The 23,728-nt window shown below is 43.0% G+C and overlaps 1 protein-coding gene across 1 annotated transcript; it reads right to left on the reverse strand.

The window, feature by feature from the left end:
* Window positions 1–5,102: 5,102 nt before the first annotated feature.
* On the reverse strand, window positions 5,103–19,827 carry LOC118527517 (interferon-induced protein with tetratricopeptide repeats 5-like). Its single transcript, XM_036079375.2, is given in 4 exon segments — window positions 5,103–7,986; window positions 7,988–8,193; window positions 8,196–8,635; window positions 19,658–19,827. Coding segments are annotated over 4 exon segments (1,440 nt in total). The 5' UTR covers window positions 19,663–19,827; the 3' UTR covers window positions 5,103–7,197.
* Between the last annotated feature and the right edge of the window lie 3,901 nt (window positions 19,828–23,728).

Consider the following 23,728-nt stretch of genomic DNA (forward strand, 5'->3'; position numbering starts at 1 on the left):
ACAGATCAATGCCATTTTACCTATAACCTATTGATACTCACTTAGGTGACTTCCAATATTTTTATTATTATAAATTAACATTGTGGAGGAATACCTTTGGGCATATACCTTTCTACACTCCTCCAAGTTTTCTTCTTTGGATTTCTTTCTAAAACTGTAATTTCTGGATTAAAAGGTAAGTTCATTTTCAGTTCTGATGAAATTGACTCCAGAAAAGCTATATGAATTTCAGATCCATCCAAAGTTTGGAAATGTGAGTTCTCCAAACCCATTTCCATAATGGATCCTATTCTTTTACAGGCTTTTCCAACCTTACATAATCTTGAATTGATTTTCTAGAGACATTGAGCAGTTCAACACTATTTATTGACTGCTCATCTTCAGTTTCTTGCTTAGTGTTGGCTCATGGCCTTAGCTTCATTTTATTTTTATTTATAATTTATTTATTTTGTAAGTTTCTAGTTTTATTGTTTTATGTCAGGCAGGGTTTGCAAAAAGATAAGCTGCAGATGGACCCAGGATCTGTGTTTTGGGGTTCCTGGGGTGGGGAAGGAGGTCAGTAAATGGGTTTGGGGGAGAGGTCTTGGGCTCCCGGGCACCAGGGCACAGGGTTCCTCTGGAGCAGAGCTCAAAGGCCTCACCCAGACCTCAGCAGCATGGGCAGGCCCAGGACGGGGAACAAGAGCGGGAGGACCGACTGGGCCGTTTGCTGCCCGCCGCTCCCCACTTCCCCCGGGGCTAGCTGCAGCAGTCAGCGCTCTGGGGTGTACTGCGTAGGACCTGCAGTACCTTTGGTTCCTTAGCCTCATTTTAACTGAGGTGCTCATTTTATAATAGTTGGTCATAGAAGTATTACAGTATCTTCTTGATTTATGTGCTCTTTGTAATAAGAATCTATATATTTTATCTCTGTTTACAGCAACAATGAGAACTATACCTAATGGCTTTTTTCACCTTATATTATTCCACATTAATATGATTCCCTTTCTCATTATTTTGGAGTACCCTCTAAAACTTGTCCACGGAGGGATTTTTTTTGAAGTCAAGATTTCATAAATTCAAACTTTTAAATAAGTTTTGTCTGCTATTGGTGTCCTGCATTCTCAACATTAAAATTATGAAACTCATGATTTTTTGAACTTTGATAGTTTAAATTTTATATTTCAATTAGGAATATTTACAATTACACACAGATATGTATTCATTGCAATATAGGAAGTAAACATCTACTCTTACTAGCTGTCTAGAGACACCATCAGTTACCCCGGGAGGCCCATTTCTTTCTACCTCTTGCAGATTGTACCATTTTCACATACTAAATTCTAACATAATATTAGGACTTTACATGTTTTTTTCACAACTCAGAACTAAAATATTTAGATTATTGTAGCTATTAAAGACACTTGAGTTCAGCTTCAGTCTGCCTTTTCACAAAATGTTTGCCTCTTATTATTCTACATAAAATTTACATTTGTTCTAGCAACAGAACAAAAAAATGTGAAAATATGAAAGTTTGTGGAGATTTTGCTTGGAATATTGTACCATAATATACTTCATCTTTTTATTTAGGAAAATGATTTGTACCTCTTATTACTCAAATCTTTTAAATTATTATTCACTGAAGTCCAATAGTTCCCTTCATACAGGCTGCACATTTCTTATTTATGTCTAGATATTTTTTTCTCTGAACATGTAAACCTCTGGACTATATTATCATCATGAATATAAGGGAGGAATTTTATATTGTTAAAATATATTTACCAATAAAGATTTTCACTGTGTACTATTCAATAAAGAGATAGTCACAAAGCATCATGCTCTTTATAAAAATGCCAGGGTTTGCACTTAAAGTTAATTCCAAGAGGAGGGGGTCTTCTTTTGGATTATATTTTTAGAATTTTTCCATTTTGTTTAATGTTTATATAATATTCCCAAGCAGACCTATTTTGCAGCCCAAGAGAAATCTTGCTGATCACGGATGTGGCATTTTTTTTAATTGTTGGCCTCTGTTTTCAGCTTTTCTTAAATGTTTTACCTATGTTCATAAATGATGTATCTGTGATATACATTTGTTTGTGGTAGGTTTATGTCAGTATAGACACAGGCTATGATTAAAGCCCACTTTTAAACCCTGTTCTTAGGAATCGTAAAAACAACACCTCCAGGGAGAAGAGATTGTTTTGGGCAGCTCTAAAGGAGGGGCCGTAGAGGCTAATGGTCACTGAATCTAGAACTGTAAAGGATGGGACCTCTGATGACACTGGGAAGGTAAGGCACAGCTCTTTGCTCTGCACATGGGTGCTTCCATGTTGTCTCCAGCCTCCTGAGCTCCATGCAGGAGGCTCCAGCCTTTATCCTTTGGACACCTGGTTCTGGACAGAGAACTGGAAAGGAAGTTTGTGCTCTTTTGGGTTCTGTGGAGTTTGGTAGAAAGAAAAAGAGTTGTAATTGGATTGCAGTGGGTCGTGGTCACAATCTCCAAATGCTTCTCAGTTGGGTGTATTAATGTGTGTAGTTTTGAGCCTGCCCAGGACTTACCTTCAGAGAAAGGCCTTTGAGGATAGGCTGTGCCAAGCGTCTGCTGTTTTAAGGTGGAGGGAAGGGTATAGGGGAGAAGATGAGGACTGGCATCCAGCAGAAGATGAGCTGTGATCGCCCCTGTCACTTTCTTTGAGGAAAGCTCCCTATATGCAGTAAAATGTATGGGCCTCGATCCCAGAAGGTCTCTTCTTCAGCTGCATATGCCAGGGAGTGAGGCCAGCAATTGTGACTGAGGAGAGTTGTTAAAGGCTGTCCCCTAGGAGCTGGGGCTGTGGGGTCTTGGTAGTCTGTAGTGAGACACCGTCAAGGAGCCTGGACTTTGCAGTCAGTCTGGTCTGCTTACATGTCCAGACTCTACCACTCAACACGTTTGTGAGTCTACACAGGTGACTTAAGCATCGGAATCCTTGGTTTCTCCCTCACTAAAAAGTGAATGACAGCAGTAACTACTTTATGGGGTTGTTGTAAGATTTAAAAATAAAATACGTAAGTTCATTTATCAATCAATAGATGTGAATCAGACAGTTTTGTAGTTGATTAGGAGTTATTTGAAAATGAAACACAAAACTCTGTTGGAGAGTGATGTCACCAAGATGGTGAAGTAGGGGATCCTGCCGCCCCCAGTTAAGATCCACAGTTACACAACTTATTCGTGAATAAAACCAGCTCCGGCAAAGCTCAGGTGTCCACTTACCAAATTCAGCAACAATGGAAAAAAACAAACAAACCTGAGAATAACTTTTCAAAAAGAGGAGAACAGCTTCAATTTGCCCCCTGATTCCACCTGCCCTGGCTGGCGCTGCTCAGTGCCCACAGGGAACTCCCAGCCAGAGAGGGTTCTCCCTGGGAAAGGAAGAGCCATGTGAGCACCTAGCTTTCTGAGCCTTTCAGGGCAGCATGCAACGGACCTACCTTGGTTTTGCTCCACCCAGAGACTGGCAAAGCTAAGACATGTACAGATGGCTAGGAACAAGGCCGAGCAGGTGCTACAGTGTCAGTAGATGGCGGTAGTGACCACAGTTCCCAGGGACCTGCCCTGCAGAGGCCCCGGGCAGCTCTGGTCACTGGAGAAACCAGTGGCCGCTCAGTACTGTAGTGATGTGAGAATGTCCCCCATACTCGTCTCACCCTGTCAACGTACATCTGAGCATCTGCGTGTCTGCCCAGGTGATAGTAGACCCAGGCGTAGTTACCCCAGGTGACCAGACTTCGGGTTTCCGCTTGATCCGGGTGCTCCCGCTGGATCAGCTCCTCCGCCTGGCGCAGGCGCTCCAGCGCCGCCTCGCTGTGGCCATTCAGGTGTTTTACGTAGGCCAAGAAATTGTACATTGTAGCTTTGGACTCCGTGTTTAAGAATTCAATCTGGTGACACACTGTATCTTCTAGATCACCTGAGACGCTGTCTTTCTTAAGTAAGTTCCAGGTGAAATGGCATTTCAGCTGTGGAAGGGTTTTCTCCAGAGAATCCTTGTTGACCTCACTGTGGAGAAAATAAACCCGGTCACTCTGATGGCACGACTGCTAAGCATTGCACCTGGGACGCAGTTACAGGTTCGTTTTGTGTGTCGGCTTGCCAGGCTGTGGGACCCCCGATGTCTAGTTAAACATTAGTTCTGGGGGGGTGTGACGGTGTCCCCAGGACAGATTAGCAGCTGACTCAGTGGACTGAGTGAAAGCAGACCGCCCTCCCCCGTGTGGATGGGCCTCACCGCGTCTGCTGAGGGCCTGAGTAGAACCCAAAGGCAGAGGAAGTGTGAATTCCGTCTGTCTGGCTGTGTGAGCTGGACATTGGTCTTCTCCTCTCCTTAGACTGGAGCTTATACCGCCGGCATTCCTGGTTCTCAGGCCTTCAGACTTGGACGGGAGCCCTATGGCATTATCCGTCCAGGTCTCGGGCCTTTGGACTCTGACTAGAATTACACTGTTGGCTCTCTCCTGGGTCTGTAGCTTGTGGACAGCAGGCCACGATTATGATCCTCGGCTTCCATAATCATGTGAGCCAGTTCTTTTTTTTTTTTTTAAGATTTGATTTATTTAATTGACAGAGAGAGAGACACAGCGAGAGAGGGAACACAAGCAGGGGGAGTGGGAGAGGGAGAAGCAGGCTTCCCGCTGAGCAGGGAGCCCGATGCAGGACTCTATCCCAGGACCCTGGGATCATGACCTGAGCCGAAGGCAGACGCTTAACGACTGAGCCACTGAGGTGCCCCCATGTGAACCAATTTTTCAATGTTTTAATATCTAGTGAATTTTAAAGTCATTTAATAGACTTTAAAGTCTGATATTTAATTATAGAGGCTTTTAGCTGTATTATTGTTTTGATATCATAATTGTATCTTATTGTGTATGGAGTCCATACTTGGGAACATAACCTTAATTCCAACATTATTCCCAATGACTTGCTGCAAAATAAAATATGTGCTGCAAAATGTGATAAATGCTTCTTCTGACAGGTTAGGACTTCATCCTGAATTTCTGAAATACTTGATCATTCCCTTCCCTGTTCTTCCTTCTTGAATAAACAAATGAAATTAGTAAAATAAAAACAGCAGAGACTTAAGTAAATCAAACTTTTAAAAAATTTTAATTCATGAAATACATTGCAGTATGGGTGTATGTTTGAATATGCATAGAAAACACATCTGGAAGGATACATATTGTTAACAACTTACCAGGGGGGTGTGGAATTGGGTTAGGGTGAGGAGAAGTGCCTTAGTTTTAAATTCATATGCTTCTGTTTAAAATTTTACAATGAGAATTCATCATTTTTGTAATAAAATCATAACAAAAATTTAAAATAAAAATAGTAACAATAAGTAAAAAGTAAACATACATAGTAGTCTTTAGGCAGTGGCAGTATGGAGAATCAAACCACAAGGCACACTTTTCCACTAATACTGTGGTGGTAAATATAACTGTAGATGATAATCAAAGAAACAACTTTAAAGAAGCCACTTTCAGGGCGCCTGGGTGGCTTAGTCGTTAAGTGTCTGCCTTCAGCTCAGGTCATGGTCCCGGAGTCCTGGGATCGGGCCCCACATCGGGCTCCCTGCTCGGCAGGAAGCCTGCTTCTCCCTCTCTCACTCCCCCTGCTTGTGTTCCTTCTCTCACTGTGTCTCTCTCTCTGTCAAATAAGTAAAATCTTAAAAAAAAAAAAAAAATAAGCCACTTTCATCAGCATCTCAACTTAAAAAGCCCCCCAGGGATAAGAGTCCTTAAGCAATAGACCCTTCAAGGTGGATATTCAAACCAAAAGCAGGGCTTAACTATTCCTGAAAGATCTACAGGAAAACGTGTAAATCTGAAACCTTCAGGCAAAAGAAAAAGCTATACAGAAGTAAGTTTGGAATACTAAAGGAGTTAACGAAAGGCCAGAAATTGGAGGTACAAGAACCACCCAGTCCAGACTCAAAACCAAATCACTGAAACCTTGGTAATCTATGGATGTAGAATGGGGACATCTACTTTACCCATTTTTTAAAATCATTTTTCCCAATTTCTCAATCTGCTTTCTGTCTCAATAATTTTAACCCAAAAACTCTGCAGTTTTAGTTGGAATAAAATTAATCCATTTAGGTTAGGTTTATTCTTCTAGTTAAAAGACCAGAGAAAGTTGAGACTAACGATTTTCCGTTGTTCATTTTTTTCTCACAACTGTTTCTAGTTACGCAGTGAACATTTTGGGGAGATAACACTTCTGATTTCTCATGGGTCCCTAAAGTTCTATATTTAAAGAAATCCTTTTCCCCCTGTTTTAGTTTTTTTCTCCTTTTATTGAAGTCATCGTAGATGGCAGACTTTTTACTATTATGAACTTTTTCTTTCAACAAAAAGGATTCTTTAAGTGACTATCAGGCTAATGGTTAAATATCCTCATCAGAGTCAGAAATGGATAGGATCCATCTTTTGCAAGCTACATAGTTAAGAGCTTAACCAATATAATTTTGCACTCCTGAAAGAGCGTTCTTGACCTAGGGGTCAAAGGCTTATGCAGGATTATGCTTACTGCATAAGTGAGCAGTATGGGAAATATGACAAACTTTAATCAGAAAATTATTATTATTATTATTTAAAGATTTTATTTATTTGAGAGAAAGAGAGGAAGGGGGGAGGGGTGGAGGGAGAGGGACAAGCATCAAGAATCAAACGCGTAACCGAATGAACCACCCAAGTGCCCCTAATCAGAAAATTATAAATAACAGAGATAAAGGGGATATAGTCATAATGGCCATACCATTTTTGAAAGGTACATCTGGAATGTTTTTGTTTTCAAATGGATACAGTATTTTAATTTCAAAAAAAAGCCAAAAGATTCATCACATTTAGCATGATGCCTGGTATACAGTAAACATTCAGTAAAAATTGGCTCTATAATTAACAATGGGGGGGCGCCTGGGTGGCTCAGTTGGTTGAGCGTCTGCCTTCGGCTCAGGTCGTGATCCCAGGGTCCTGGGATCGAGCCCCGCATCGGGCTCCCTGCTCAGCGGGAAGCCTGCTTCTCCCTCTCCCACTCCCCCTGCTTGTGTTCCCTCTCTGGCTGTATCTGTCAAATAAATAAATAAAATCTTGAAAAAAAAAACAACCAATGGATTAAAACAATAAACATGAGCCCAAAATGGTAAGAAAAGCTTAAAAACAATTTCCTAGAGTATATATTTAAATAGAAAGTTGAAGCTCACAGAGAGCAGCAAGGGGCTCTGCATTTTCTGGATCTATCCGCTGGGCCCGCTCATAGTACTCAGCAGCTTGCCTCTCTTCTCCCTCCAGCTTGTAAACAAGCCCTAGGGCACATAAACTCTGCACATCTGAAGCATCATGACCAAGTCTCTTCAGAGCCAATTTCTTCAGAACACTTGTCAGTTTGGGACGGAGGGATGACTGGTCGCTGATCTTTAAGGCCTCTAAATAATGGTGGATGGCAGTACTTTCTGACTTACAGTGAAATTCCTGAAAGCGGCCGTAGTAGTAGTAGATCTGATGTTTGTGATCATCAGTTATGTTCTCCAGATGAAGTGATTTCTGGAAAACTTCTTCAGCTTTACTACACTTGCCTGCCTTGACATACATGTTGGCCAGGTCTGTGTAGACAAATGGGAACTTGGAGTCTCGTCGCACAGCTACTTTGAAATGAGAGATAGCCATTGTAATAAGCCTGTCCATTCTCAGTTTATCCTCCCCTTTAGGTCTGTTGCCTGTGGCCTTCTTGATTTCGATCATTTGCGCCCGATAGCAAAGTGCCATCTGGTGATGCAGGAACGAAGACATTGGTGTCACCTTCAAGGCCTTTTTCAAAACTTCAAGAGCTTTGTCCCAGGAATTTTTTCTCCTGTAGAATTTGGCTGTGTAACGAAGGACATGAGGTTGGGAGGATATTTGGTCCAGGATTTCTTCAATATACCTTTCCCCTTCATCTTCTGCTTGTACATCTTGAAGCTTCAGTGCCAGTAAAAACCTTAATGTAGGCATTACCTGGGTTCAGGGCGACAGCCTTCCTCAGCAGGTCCAGAGAAAAGCTCTTTATACACCCGTGTCTGTCAGTATCGTCCAGCCGGTACACTGTGATGGCATAACCGATGTTAAATTCTGGATTGTCAGGTTCCGCTTCCAGGGCCTTCTCAAAAGCCGCTTTTGCCCTGTGGTAATACTTTCCTCAAATTTCAAGAGTGCCCACCCTCTCTCGCAGTCAATCTCAGGTCTGTCCAACTTGTAGTCAGAAGCACTGGACAGTTTCTTGCAGGTGGTCCCTATCTTGTCTAAATGCTTCTGAGCTTCCTTAAGCTGGTCCATGTGATAATACACCCAGGCATAGTTTCCCCAAGTGACCAGATGTCGAACTTCTTTGTCCGAGTGCTCTCGCTGGATTATGTGTTCTGCTTGTTCCAAGCATTCTAGGGCGTCTTCATTTTGGCCTTTTAGGTGTTTCACATAGGCCAATAGGTTATAAAGAGTAAGTCTGGATTCTGTGGTGACAAATTCAAGCTGCTGCCCAATTGTATCTTCCACATCAAACAGAATGTCTTCCTTAAGTAAATTCCATGTAAAGTGACATTCTGACTCCAACAGAATGGCCTTCAAGGGGTCCTTAGGAATTTCACTGTCAAAGATAAAATCCTTTTTAAATTTTTGAAGAAATAAGTCCATTTTTAAACCTTAAACATTGTTCTCTGCTTAGCAACCAAACTGATCTTCTGTTGGAATTTCCAGTTGAAGCACTAGGCCCCTATAACTTTATATTAGTTTCCTCTGTGTACAGCTATATCCTAGAAATATTTCATTAAATTCTCATTATTTATTGCAAAACCAGTTCCTCAAAGATGGCTGGGTATCGATTTCCTTTTGGCAGTCACTAACTGTGCCAAGTACCACTTATTTTCACAGAGAGAAATTTAAATGTTTTGTTTACTAGCCTTGAAAATTAAGAATCATAGATCTGTAAACAGTCAATAACAAACATAAAAATTCCATTTCTGTATTATGAACAGGAAAGGAAAGAAGAATAGTCAGAAATAAGAAAAAGAAGTACACTGAAGGAGACACGGAAGCCATACCAATACATCATTTTTGCAGAGGGAGGAAGAAAACCCCACAGAGAGAAAAGGCCCAGAAACAGACAGGAACAGGTGTGCCAAGAGAGGGGGAAAGCATTTTAGGTAGATAAAAAGGGGAGTAACAGATTTCAAAGAAGATAGGGAAAAAGCAAAAGGAGGCTGAGTAATAAGCTCAGTAGGTTTTTTTTTAAAGATTTTATTTATTCATTTGAGAGAGACAGAGAGCGCACACAAGCAGGGGGAGAGGCAGAGGGAGAGGGAGAAGCAGACTCCCCGCTGAGCAGGCAGCCCACCCCGTGGGGCTCCACGCCAGGAGCCTGAGATCATGACCCAAGCCAAAGGCAGACGCTTAACCATCTGAGCCACTGAGGCGCCCCAAGCTCAGTAGGTTTTGCTATAAAGCGCCACGTCCTTCTGTCCTCTGGGGTTGTGGGCAAGAGTAAAGGCTAAGGGCTATTATGAACTTATCAGTGCCCTTAATATTTACTTCACAAATATTTGCCCAGCTCCCTTTGTACGAGACCCAGTATAATTTCTGCAGAGCCCACTGGAAACAGGATCTCTGGAACTAGGAAGGTGAAGGGGAAAGGAAGGGAAAGGAAATATTTATTCATTACGGACAGCCTTCTATGTGCAAGATCTTCTAAATAACCCTGGGGATGGAACCCTGAACGAGACACAGCCCTGCTTGTACAGAGCTTATAAGTAAATAGTCAATAACAACTCAGCATTCCAGCCAAGGTCCACGGAAGTGACCCAGAAAGTGTACACAGTCCAGTGCTGTGGACATCTCTGGCTTTGATTTGGTGAAGATCCCTTCTCTTGGATTTCATTTCTGGAACATCCTTTCCCTCTACTATCAGTCCATGTGATTGGAGATGGGTGGTGCACCATTCACTCCGGTCTGGGAAGACACACGATATTCTAGCCATTCCCTGGTCCCAGTGATTTACTCAGAGATAGTCCAATTAAAATATCATTTTGCTGAAATGGGACTTCACTAGAAGTATGTCTCTTCCTTCTAAAAATTTTAAACTGGTAGAATATAAGTTTGGATTTGCTGGTGGCCTTCTTTCCAGATTTGAGGACAGCCTGCCTGAGAAGGAATCTAACAGAGTGGAAAGCAGAGCTTCGACAGGAGGAAGGACAGAATGCCCAAGATAGTGACTTAACAGCCTTGCCTGGATCACCCTGTCTACCCCTGAACTTCTCTTAAAGAAAGAACTCTTTCTTTGTTTAAGCTAGTTTGAATTAGGTTTCTACTATCTGCAACGGACAAAGTCTGGATTAATATTCCTAGTTTTATTTGTTTGTTTTGTTGATGGTGGTGGTGAGGCAGTCAGGAAGGACTTTCTAAATCTGCCACTGGCCGTAATTAAGAAATATACAGAAAAAAAATTCCTTAAGGCTTCTTTCGAACAGAGAAGTGCTCTGCTTATGGGATGAACAGGGTACACTGTGTGTGAGGACATGCATGTATATTCCCCTTTCTACTGCACACAGGACCCCCACCCCCACACGTATTTGTATAAATGTTTATGAGCACTGTAGTACTATTTCCATCAAAACATTTATTGACCACCTCATCATCTGTGCCAATTCTAGTTGTAGTGGATACAGTAGTGAGCAAGTAAGTTCGAAAAAGGCCCTTTCTTCATGGTAATTTCACTCTGGAAGAGGAAGGAGCAAAAGGAGTTGAAAGAAAAGAAATATGGAAACAAATCAATATGGAAACACAAATGGACAGCATAATTCCGGATAGTGAGGAGTGTTAAAAAGAAAAAAAAATCAGATTAATGGCATTAAGTGGTGGTGGTATGTGTGTGTGTGGGGGGTACTTTAGTTAAGACTGTGAAGGAACAGCCCATGTAGAAAGGGGCAATTGAAACAGTAAGATCTCAGCAATGGAACAGAAGCAGTCCTCAAAGATCTGAGGGCAGAAGGGTCTAAGCAACCGCTTCTTGACCAGGGTGCTTTTGCCCTCCCTCCCCCGAAACATCTGGTAATGTCTGGAGACAACTGTGGTCATCACACTGGAGGAATGCTACTGGCCTCTACTGGGTCAAGGCCAGGGATGCTGCTAAATATCCAACAGCGCACAGGGAGGCCTCAAGCACCATGAGTTATCGAGCCCAAAATGTCAGTCGTACGGAGGTTGAGAAACCCTGGTTTGGGCTGAGGAACCAGCAGGTGCAAAGGCCCTGATGTGGGAACAGACTCGAAATGTTCATGGACCAGAAGGAAGGAAAGTGTATGTGATGCATAGTGAAGGGGAAGAGTGGGAGATGAGGCATGGTCGTAGCAGGGACAGAGGTTCAGGGCTTGCAGCCCATGATAAGGAATATTAATTTTACTCTCGTTGTAATGGGAAACCACTACAGGGAGATTTCTAAGTAGGGAAATGAGAATGTTTGATACAGGCTTAAAAAAAAAATCCCTCTGGCTGCTCTGTGGAGAATGGACGGGGGGGGGGGGGCAAGAAAGGAAGTTGGGAATCTGATAGGGAAGTATTTATTCAACAAACAATTATCCAGAGAATTTATTCAGGGCACTGTTCTAAGTGTTGGGATACAGCAGTGAACAAAACAGGGGGAAAAAAAAAAGCCCTGACTTCATGTATCTTACATTCTAATGAGGGGTCGGGGGTGGGGAGGGTGTGCCATAAGAAGACCCCAGAATAATTGAAAATATAGAGTATGTGAGATGGGTAAGAAGTAATAAGGAGAAAAATAAAGCAGAAAAGGAGAAATGGGAGGCTAGCAGGGGGTCAAATAGGTAGTTAAAATTTAAATAGTATGGCCGGAGCAAATCTCCCTGAAAAAGACATGAAAGCAGCTGTTGAGGGGCTCCAAGGGGAGTGGGAGCCAGCCAATGCTGGGGTTGCAGTGGAGGGTTAGTGAGGTCTGGGTGGTTATGTCTGGGACAGAGCTGACAGGTCTTTCTGATGGGTTGGGTGTGGGGTGGACCAGAAGGAGAAGAGGGAATCCCGGGTAACGCTTACGCTTTGACTTCAGGAACTGAGTGGGTAAGTCGAGAGGACTATTTGCAAATGTTAATTTTGAGATGTCGGATTAGACATTCAAGTCAAGAGGTTGTGTATGAAGTTGGATATTAATGAAGAAAATACTGGGGATGAAGAGAGTGAAGTTAGAACTAGGGATATAAAACGGGGAGTCACTGGCATGCACATCAACTTTAAAACCGTGAGTTCTAGAATGAAATTACCCAAAGAGTGAGCACAGGCAGAGAAGAAGGTCAAAACGAAGCTGTACTACACTCCAGGTCAAGCAGAGTAGGAGCAGGAAAGGAGGCCAAGCACGAGCAATGAGTGAGGGAGCTGGAAGGCACTGGTGTCATGAGAAGAACCAATATTGTTAAAACGTCCATACTACCCAAAGCAATCTACAGATTTAATGCAGTTGCTACCCAAATACCAACAGTTTTCACAGAACTAGAACAAATAATAATAAAATTTGTATGGAACCGCCGAAGACCCTGATTAGGGAAAGCAATAATTGAGGAAGAAGAACAAAGCTGGAGGTACCACAAACCCAGATCTCAAGATTTACTACAAAGCTGTAGTCGTCAAAACAGTCTGGCACTGGCACAAAAACAGACACGGAGATCAGTGGAACCGGATAAAGAGCTCAGAAATAAACCCATGCTTACATGGTCAATTACTCTTCAACAAAAGAGGCAAGAACATACAAAGGGAAAAAGACAGTCTTTTCAACAAATGGTGCTGGGAAAACTGGACAGCTACTTGGAAAAGAATGAAACTGGACCACTTTCTTATACTATACACAAAAACTCTTAGGGGTCCCTGGGTGGCTCAGTCAGTTGAATGACCGACTCTTCGTTTCAGCCCAGGTCATGATCTCAGGGTCATGGGATCCAGCCCCGCATCTGGCTCTGCACTTAGCACAGAGTCTGCTGGAGATTCTCTCTCCCTCTGCACTTTCCCTCACTCACGCATTCACACGCTCTCTCTCTAAATGAAGAAATAAATAAAATCTTTTAAAAATTTAAAAAAAATAAACTCAAAATGGATTAAAAACCTAAATGTAAGACCTGAAACCATAAAACTCCTAGAAGAAAATATAGGCAGTAATTTCTTTGACGTTGGCCACTGAAACATTTTTCTAGACATGTCTCCTCAGGCAAGGGAAAAAAAGCAAAACTAAACTATTGGGACTACACCAAAATAAAAAATTTTGCACAGCAGAGGAAACTATCAACAAAATGACAAGGCAATCTACTGAACGGGAAGAGACATTTGCAAATGATAGGGGTTAATATCCAAAACATATAAAGAATGTATAGAACTCAATACCAAAAAACCCAAATAATCTGACTAAAAATGGGCAGAGGACTTGAAAAGACATTTTTCCAAAGAGGACATACAGATGGTCAAGAGACACATGAAAAGATGCTCAACACCACTAATCAGGGAAATGAGAACAGCAGAGTTTCCTGAAAAAATTTAAAATAGAATTACCATATGATCCACTACTGGGTATTTATTTACCCAGAGAATATAAGAACACTAATTTTATTTATTTATTTATTTTTAAAGATTTTATTTATTTATTTGCCAGAGAGAGAGAGAGCACAAGCAGGGGGAGTGGCAGGCAGAGGGAGGAGAAGCAGGATCCCCGCTGAGCAGAAAGCCTGACACGGGGCTCGATCCCAGGATCTGGGATCATGACCTGAGCCGAAAGCAGACACTTAACCAACTGAGCCACGCAGGCGCCCCAGAACACTAATTTAAAGGGATACATGCACCCCTATGTTTATCACAGCATCATTTACAACAGCCAAATTATGGAAGCAGCCCAGGAGTCCATTGATAGATGAATGGATCAGGAAGATGGTGAGATACACAATGGAGTATTACTCAGCCATAAAAAAGAATGCAGTCTTGCCATTTGCAACTACATGGATGGAGCTAGAGAGTATAATGCTAAATGAAATAAATTAGTGAAAGACAAATACCATATGATTTCACTCATATGTGGAATTTAAGAAACAAAACAAATGAACAAAGGAAAAGAGACCAACAAAAGACCAGACTCTTAAAATACAGAGAACAAACTGGTGGTTGCCAGAGGGGAGGGAAGTGGATGAGGGGATGGGTGAAGTAGATTAAAAAAAAAAAAAAGGAAAAAGAGAAAAAAAGAAGAAAAATCCATGATGTCACAAAAGCCTAAGGAAGAAATATTTATTTCAGGAAGGACAGATGGTTATCAATATGTACAATGACTCTAAGAGGTTGAGTGACTGAAGACAGAGAAGAGATTACTGTTTGTGCTGGAGCAAAGCTGTGGGGGACCTTGATGAGCATTTTACTAGAAAAGCAGGGATGAAAACATTACTGGTTGGGGGGACAATGGGAGGTGAAAAAGTGGATATGGGGAATACAGGCCACTCTTTTCAAGGAATTTTACTATTAAGGGAATAGACAAATAGAACTCCATCTGGAAGGAGGCTGGGGGAACTGTCAAAAAAAGTTTTAATCATGAAATTTTTAATGACTTAATGATATGCCAATGGGAATGATTCAGTATCAAGGGAAAGAATGATGCCTGCAGCAGAGAGGTGAGGATAATTACAAGGAAGATGGAACATGAAGCAGAAGTGAAGCTCTACATTGTTTTTTTTTTTAATTTTTTTTGAAGATTTTATTTATTTATTTGACAGAGAGAGACACAGTGAGAGAGGGAACACAAGCAGGGGGAGTGGGAGAGGGAGAAGCAGGCTTCCCGCGGAGCAGGGAACCCGATGCGGGGCTTGATCCCAGGACCCCGGGATCATGACCCGAGCGGAAGGCAGATGCTTAACGACTGAGCCACCCAGGTGCCCCGAAGCTCTACATTGTTAATACTCAAATATTTTAACTACAGCCTCAAACTCGGAACCATGGTTGCATGCCCTTCATCATCTGTCCCATGTCTACTTCTCTAGCCTCATTTTGTACAATCTTCTCTTATTCATTGTGCTCCAGTCATACTGGCCTTAAAAAAAAAAAAGTTTATTTCCTCTGCCAAGTCTATCTACCTCAGGGTATTTGCACCTGCTTTTTACACCCTTACTCTGAACTCTTCCTAAGAGAATTCTAGGGATTACTTAGTCTCATAATTCTGGTCTTGGCTCAAATGTCAGCTCTTCAAAGAGGGGTACCCCTGACCACTCTAGCTAATGCTGCACCCCCACCTGGCCAGTCATCCTAAAGTCTAGTATATCTCATTTTCCTGTCCTGCATAGCACTCATATCAATATTTGCTGGGAGTTGGGAAGAAGAGTACTTTGAATCACATATGAGACTGAGGTTTTAAACTGGATGGGACTGAGTCTTTAGGAACGGGGAAGAGGCTGTCTTAATAGCCAAACGTGACAGGAGTTAGAGAACTGGATTAGTGGCACAGCTAGTAGTAGTAATTGAACAAATAAAACCATTTCATACTTATAATCTAATCTACTACTCCATAAATTGTTTTCCAGCTTTTATGAAAACTAAATTTCATCCTTAAAGACAATATTATCTTTAGTACACATTTAAGTTAATTTGTAGATTATTAATTTCAGTTTTATAATTTTCATAATTTATTCTCATTCTCTCTGTGTGTATACAGGTGCCACCTTTTAGTGATTGTAGGTTCTGGTTTAGAACCAGAGCTTGCCAAGAGACTTCCTGCCATGATGGATATGTTCTTATCTGTGCTGCGCAATATGATGGACACTAGCCACAAGTGACCACTGATCCCTTGAAATTTGACTAGGATGGCTGAGGAACTGAATTTTAAATTTTATTTACTTTTAATTAATTTAAATAACCACATATGACTCGTGGCTCCTGTATGAGACAGGACACTGGAGATACTGGGCCTGGCCAGCTTCATAGAATAAAAGGCCTCTAGCACAACAGGTTAGAGCTGTCCTTTTAACTTAAAATTGTTTGATATTTTATTCAAGGTGAAGAGCTAAATTAAATGGCAAATCAAGACAGATTTGAAAAAACAACCTTATACATATGACCTGGGCTCACTGCAGATTTGGCTCAATAATGTAAATGCTGTACCATTTATAATATATGATCCAGAATCAATCAGATGAGCTTTCAAAAAACAAAACAAAACAATCCCCCCACCATAAAAAACCAGAAGCTGCCATTCATCACTAGTTTACTGCATGCCAGGCAGTGTGCCAAGCACTTCCAAATTACATTTAATTTTTATAACATTTTATTACTTTCACATTGTATGGATGAGGACTGGGGGACAGAGTTTAAATTACATGTCCGAGGTTACTCAGCTATGAAGTGGCCAAGCTCGGGTTCAAACCTCATTCTGCCTGATTCAGAGTGCATAAAGCTACTGTCTTTCAACCATAATGCTATTCTACCTCTGTAACATAAAAATTGGAAGTTGTTTTTAGAATAGTTTACTTTAAAGTATAGGATATATGTAATGTATTTAAAATTCATTTTGCCTGGGGAGGACCTAAAAAGAAAACGTGAAGGGATTTTAGAGCAGCTTAAAGAACAGCTAAGAGGTCTGTTTGGCTGCCCATGGGGAAGGACAAGCCAGGTATTTAAAGGTCTCGGGTTAAAGTGATCGTTTCAAATATGAGCCCTCAATCAAAAGTCCCAACATTCTACATTGTTGCGGTCGTTTTAGATGGAGCCGCTTCTCACCGGGACTTGCTGTGCAGACTGCTTGAGATAAGAAGTGGCAGAGGGATTTATTTCTTTAAGGATGATTAGTGGCCCTCTCAAACAACAAAAGAGCTAGGTAAATATATATTAAAAGTGATCCAGGGTCACCTGGGTGGCTCAGTTAGTTAAGCATCTGCCTTCGGCTCAGGTCATGATCTCAGGGTCCTGAGATTGAGCCCCGCATCGGGCTTCCTGCTCAGCGGAGGCTCTGCTTCTCCCTCTCCCTCTGCCGCTCCCCCTGCTTGTACTCTCTCTCTCTGTCAAATAAATAAATACAATCTTAAAAAGTGATCCGAAGGAAGGGCATTGATCTTAGTTATCAAAGATATAATTATCATCAAGAGAAATGAATTAAAATACTTTACTCCTACAATCCAATAAAGACTTCCTCATATACCCTGATGACCTTCCAACATACTTCTTCAACTTCTGATCTCTCCCCTGAATTCCAGACTTCAGGAATTTTTAGTTCACATCTTCAATTAGAAGTTCAGTTGGCATCTGAAATAAACATACCCAATACAGAAACCTGGACTCCTTGATCCTGTTCCTCCCGTCTTCCCCATCTTGTTTGGCAAATAAGCTAGGAGTAATCTTTGATCCCTCCATTCCTCTTGTCTTAATCCCTCATCCAATCCAGTACAAAGTTTTGTTAATTCTACCACATCTCAAATCCATCCACCTTTCTGCATTTCCATTGCTGTTTTCCTAGTCTGAACCACAATCACCTTTCCTTGGGGCTGGGGCAAAAATCTTGTCTCCTTGCTTCCTGTCTTTATTCCCCATACAGTCCTGATAAACTTTTGAAACTGTAAACCAGGTCATGTCAGTCTTCTGCTTACAATCTCCCAATGGCTACCCAATACCCTTAGATACTAATTCAGCCCTTGCCATGTCCCACAGGTCCCTAAAGGAGCCCGGCCTTGCCTACGATCTGAGCCTTTTTCCTCCTACTCTCCTCATTCACTGTGTTTGAGACATATTGGACTTTTCTTCCTATCTCAAACACATCAAGTTTAAGGACTTTTATACCTGTTGTTTTTACTCTACTTGGGATGCTCTGCTTCTAAATTTTTGCATGACTAGCTCGTCCTGTTACTCAGCTCAAATATATCCTACCCAAGAGGCTGCTGGGGCAGAACTATCTAAAACGGCCCCCTCCATTCTAGATCACTCTCTTAGCCCATTACACTATTTTATTTTCCTTGTAGCTCTTATCACTTTCTGAATTATGCTGATTATTTACTCACTTACCTATTATTTATTTCTCCCATTTAAATATAATCCCCATGAGTACTGAGACCTTATTGTGATTTTATTTTTTTCACCTGTGTCCGCAGCATCTACTATGCTAGGCAGATAATGGAAGCTCAGTAAATAAATATTTGTTGAATGAATGAAAATGTAGATAATATACTGGCAGCTTCTGGCACGTCCAGCCCAGAGGTTAGGCTTAACATAAAAAGCACCTGGATTCCAGATGAGGAATTCCTGCTAGTTCTTCCCTTCCTGCTAATGGCTCCAAACTTTTTCCCACTTCAGTCTTCCGTATCCCACTTGGCTTTATATCTCGGCATGCTCTCTGTCTGGCCCTATGTTTGATTCTGAAAATAGGTTTTGGACTGTCTTCTATGGTCCTGATTGGGAAACCTGGTATGATTGTCCCTTGGTGAAGGTTAGTGGTGCACCAAATCATGGCAAGACAACCCCTTAACAGCCTGCCCAGGCCCCTGCCCATCAACACAGTACAATGGCCCTCTGCTTCTGTTCTGAAGGTCTACCCCAGCCCAGCCCAAGGAGGTTGAAGAGGGCTGTCCCAGGGAATATGAATGTGGCCGTGAAATATTAAAGGGTCATTCAGTCAGCCACTGAAGTGCTTTGCCCAGACCCTGGAATTTGTATACAACTGGATGCCATGATAAGTTATACTTTTAAACTTTGTCCAGTTAATTTTTAAACTTTGTCTCTGGGAAGCTGGCAGAGAGAGGCTCTTGTGTCTGAAAGAGGCAACATTTATCTCTAGGCAATTTTGATTTTTGGCCAGGAAGGAGCAGCCTTTCATTGTTCTTGGGGGACAGTCCCCAGTGGGGTCCACTGGCTTCCAGGCCATCCCGCATACACATACAGTGCACCCCTTTTTCCTCCTCCTTTCTTCAGGCACCTTCCTGAAACCTCCCTCCCTTTCTACGGATGTGAGAGGTGGGGCACTCACTAAATTTCATTTTTTTACTTCACATAATAATAATCAGCATTTGCAAATATTAACATGCTAAGCAGTTGATTAACTCTTTCCACAGTCCTAAGATTTGGATGCCATTCGTTTTTACGGATAAGAAACGGACTCACAGAGTTTAAAAAATGTTGCTTTGGGTCATCCAACTAGTAGGTGTTCGGAGTCAAGACTTGGAACAAGAACTTAGCCTCTAATCCCTCAACTCGTTAATGCAGATGGTTCACTAATCAGGTGCAGGGCAGGGTGCTAGCGCTGGGCACACAAACCCGGTGAGAAAAACAGCCCTGCGCTGTTAGGAGACAGCTACAGACACCCGCACAAAATCGCGGACTGGGCGGATCACCAAGAATCTGTAGCTCCCAGGAGGGGACGAGCTGAGACCCCGAAGTCAGAAAGGCACTAGGGCAGTAGCAGCAGGTCCAGGTGACGAGCCGGCAGCGACAGTCCCGGGAGGGAGCGGGAGGCCAGCGCAGGCGGGGCCCGGGCTCGCGGGGGCGCCCCACCCCGATGCCCGCTGCGGGGCGCCCAGGGCTCGGCCCCCGAAAGGGCCGCGGCGCAGCGCGGGCCACGGAGTCCGAGGCCTACGCGGAGTTTGGGAGCAGAAGCGGAGAAAATCCTCACCTCATGGTGGTGGCGGGCCGTCCTGGGAGGCGGCCGTCCCCTCGGGCTTTCTGCTAAGGTTGGGGAGCCCGGGCTCCTGAGCGAGGGGCGTGCGCGTGGGGCGCGGGCAGGCGTGGACGCGGGCGGGCGGGGAGTGCGCTTCCCGCGGGCGGACGTCTGCAGCGCGAGGTCTGCGCCCCGCGGGGCCTTCGCCTTTATGAACATAGGCGCACCCGAGCGGGAAAACGAAACTAGGTAGTCACTCTGTTCCTGGACTAGTCGGAGGCCAGATCCAGGAAACAGAAGCTTGTGCAAGATCCTGGTGTGGGATTTGCAGCGGGGCCTCTGGAATCTGGTCTGGGGTCTCGCCTGCCTCGCCGAGTATGCACAAACTCGAGTGATTTTTTTTTTTTTTTTTAATAAAATGACAGGAGAGGGGCACCTGGGTGACTCAGTCCGTTGAGGGTCTGCCTTTGGCTCAGGCCATGATCAGGGTCCTGGGATGGAGCCCCGCGTGGGGCTCCCTGCTCTGCGGGGAGTCTGCTTGTCCCTCTGCCCCTCCCCCTCACTCATGTGCACGCGGGCTCTCTCTCAAATAAATAAATAAAATCTTTAAAAAAATAAAACAACAGAAGATTGTTCTGTGTTATTTTTATTGTAAGGGTGGCAGTGATGCTCTTTGTATCTCTCTGCATCCTAAGCGGAAAGTCCCTGATTCAACAGACAACACACCCATTGCACAGGTGGGCTGCTGTGTCCCTGTACCATTACTCCCGGTGGTAAAATTTGATAGCTATTGCCAAATGGCTTTGCTGAGAGATTTCTACACCCCCTACCCAGAGTTGTATGACAGTGCTTGTCTTCTGCGCCCTTGGCAACCGCGCTTCGCTTAATACACTTCTAATAAAGGTAGGGGTGGTATTTGGACTCTAAGCAGAAAATGCCAAATACTCATACACCAAAATTTTTGTCCCCTTCGACTTCAATCATTCGTTCATTGATTCAACAAATTATATTGAACTGCTAAGAGCCAGACATTGTGCCAGACACGGTCCATACAGCAAAGAAGAAACCAGAAAAGGGACCTACCTTCATGGAGTTAATTTCTGGAGGGAGTAGGTAAAGATAATGAACAAATAAAGCATTGTGTGTCAGATGGTGCTATGGAGAAAAAGCATGGATAGGGTTACAGTGCAGGGTGTTTTCCATTATAAATATATGGGGGAGGAAAGGTTTCACTGAGTGACATTTGAGTAAAGAGCTGAAGCAGGTGAAGGAGTGAGCACTGTGGTTATGGGGCCAAAGAAGGAAGTTCAGGCAGGGAAAGTTCAAAGCACTGTGGTTATGGGGCAGGGAAGAAAGTTCAAACCCCGGGAGGTGGGAGCGTACTTGCCATGCATGGATGGTGTGGTTGGAGTGGCAAGAGCAGGGAAAATGTTGTAAGAAATGAGATCAGAGTGATACTGTCACGGGCCTGTTTAACTGAAGCAGGAAGCTACATTTTATTTATTTATTTTTTAAAGATTTCATTTGTTTATTTGAGAGACAGAGTGAGTGAGAAAGAGAGAGAGAGCAGGAGCAGGGGGAGGGAAACGGAGAAGACTCCCCACTGAGCGGGGAGCTCAAGGTGAGGCTGGGATCCCGGGATCATGACCTGAGCCAAAAGCAGGTGACCCAGGAAGCCACATTTTAGAAAAGGTACTGAACAGTTTGTTGTGGGTGAAAACTAAACCCACAATTTCCTCCTTACCAAGGGTGTTGAAAATTTTAATAAGCACTTCAGTGCTTGAAAAAATTTTCAGTGCGTTGATTATTTTCTGCCTCATTCCTGCTTCTTTCCCTTCTTTTCTCTTAACCATAACTGGGCCAAAAGATTGTCTTTGCTTATTACAGTTTAGATGGATAGCAACTAAGTAATCAGAGGTAAACATGAAAGGGAAAAAAAAATCCTGGTTATCTACTTATGTTGTTTAGGAATTCAAATTCAGAAACACAAAAGCCATCTGTAAAAATTTCAAAGATACATTTTCAGGATTGAGAAGAAACACGCCTAGCTGTTGAGTGGGTGTTGAACATGCCAAAATTACTAGATGGAATTTGAATATTGATCTTTTTTCACAGACTGTTGGATTGGGTGAGTTCTTAGGAAAATCAGTAGTGCCTTGTCTTTTGAATTTATTCTAATCCACACGTAAAACACAACAGCTAACAACAAAGGGAAATAGAAAGTGAAACATGGCAGTTGATCTAAAATCTGCTTGGGAAACCAAAACTTAAGCAATAACTCTTCTAAGAAATAGGTGTAGGAGAGGATTTCTCAATGTTGGTGCTATTGACATTGGGGCTGGATAATTCTGTGTGGCGGGAAGCTGCCCAGCATCATGAGATATATAAGCAGCATCCTTCCACATACCCACTAGATGTTAGTAGCACCCTGCAGTTGTGACAAACAAAATTGTAAGTTGCCAAAGCAACTTTTTTTTTCCTCTCAGGGGCAACTTCCTCTTCTCCCCTGACACCCTCCCTCCTTGAGAATCAGTGCTATAAATAATACCCTCGTGTATTTGTTTGCATTCCTTTGAGTTAGTCCTCACAACACAGCCTGGAAGAGAGAGAGCTGGATTTCAGGTAGGAGAGGAAGAGTTGAACACAGATGAAGAGCAGTTGGGGACGGAACTTGAGTTTAAGAGGAGGCCTGGGTAAAAGGGTAGATATCAAGGGGCATGTCAGAGCAGGCCCACTCCCTTCAACGTGGGACTCCGGAGTGGAGATGGCTGTATCACATTTGGTCTGGCTGGGGACAAGCCACAGAGCTGTGGATTCAGACTGAGGGTGGGTCATTCAAGCTGGGGCAGGCTATGGGTAGGGGCCCTCATTCCCAATGCAGTTCCAGCACCAGCAGCATTATGAGAATGGAGACATCAGTGGCCAGGGAGGGTCCCCAAGGAACTGAAGCTTGCAGTGGTGTGCAGACAGCAGTTAGCAAAGATCTGGCCTGGGGCACCTTCACAGTAGTGAATGGCAGGAGCTGTGGCTCAGCCCGATTTAGGGGACATGAGAGATATTCCCTAGGCACTTGGAGAAATTTTGGAAACTCCAAATAAGGACACCAACTGAGGTTCTTTCTGTCAGTCATTTCCATGGGAGTAGCCAGCTCCCGGAAGTCAGCTGTCAATTTAAAGAGACTTCTTGGTAATGCCTGGAGATAGTCATGTGTAAGCTTTGCAGTAGCATTTTCAATACTAAAAAGCATCTGTTTTTCTGGATTTGCTGCTTGCTGTTTTTCTCTGCAAACATCCAGACTATTGCAAACGTTAGAGCTACTGAGCCCTGAGGGTGCAGAGACCTCCTCCAGAGTAGGGAGGGAGGGGATAGAGAGATGGTATTAGGTTATAAGACACTCTAATAACCGTGGTCTCTGCAGATTGTCAAACACACCTCACACAAACACATCACATAATCCAGAGACTTATTTTGCATGAAAGAGCTCTGCTTTTGGGTGGCAAATGATGGATAGCAATACCTGGGAAGAGTTGCCTAGTAGAGAATCAACCAATTATCCAACAATTATTTACCTTCAGTATTTCTCACTCCGGGAGAGTTGGCAGTGGTCAGACTTCTTTTTAGGACCACCTGGCCTCCTGCCCCAAACATAAGCACTGTAAGATGCCATTTTTGTTCGATCTAATAAATCTCTGGTTTTAGTTATAAGTAAGTGGAGAAGATTGCATCTCTGTAACTCTGATGTCTGCCCTTCAATGATTAAAAAGAAGTCTGGTCCCTTCAATTCCTATAGAATTCTGGTAGAAATCCAAAGGCCTGTGCAGTCTGTCTGTGAATTCCTTGAGGACTTGTAGTCTTGTGGATTAGGGTCCCCACCAAGAAATACAGGCAGCCTCTAGTAGTTGGTAAAGGTACAAGAGGGCTTGTCCCTTAGAACCTCTGGAGGTAGCGTGGCCATGCCAACACCTTGATTTCAGTCCAACGAAATCCATTTCAGACTTCTGACCTCCAGGACTGTAAGATAATACATTTCTGTGGTTTTAAGCCACCAAGTTTGTAGTCACTTATTACAGCCACAGTAGGAAATAA

The sequence above is a fragment of the Halichoerus grypus genome, chromosome 7, assembly GCF_964656455.1.
Source record: "Halichoerus grypus chromosome 7, mHalGry1.hap1.1, whole genome shotgun sequence".
Classification (NCBI taxonomy): domain Eukaryota; kingdom Metazoa; phylum Chordata; class Mammalia; order Carnivora; family Phocidae; genus Halichoerus; species Halichoerus grypus.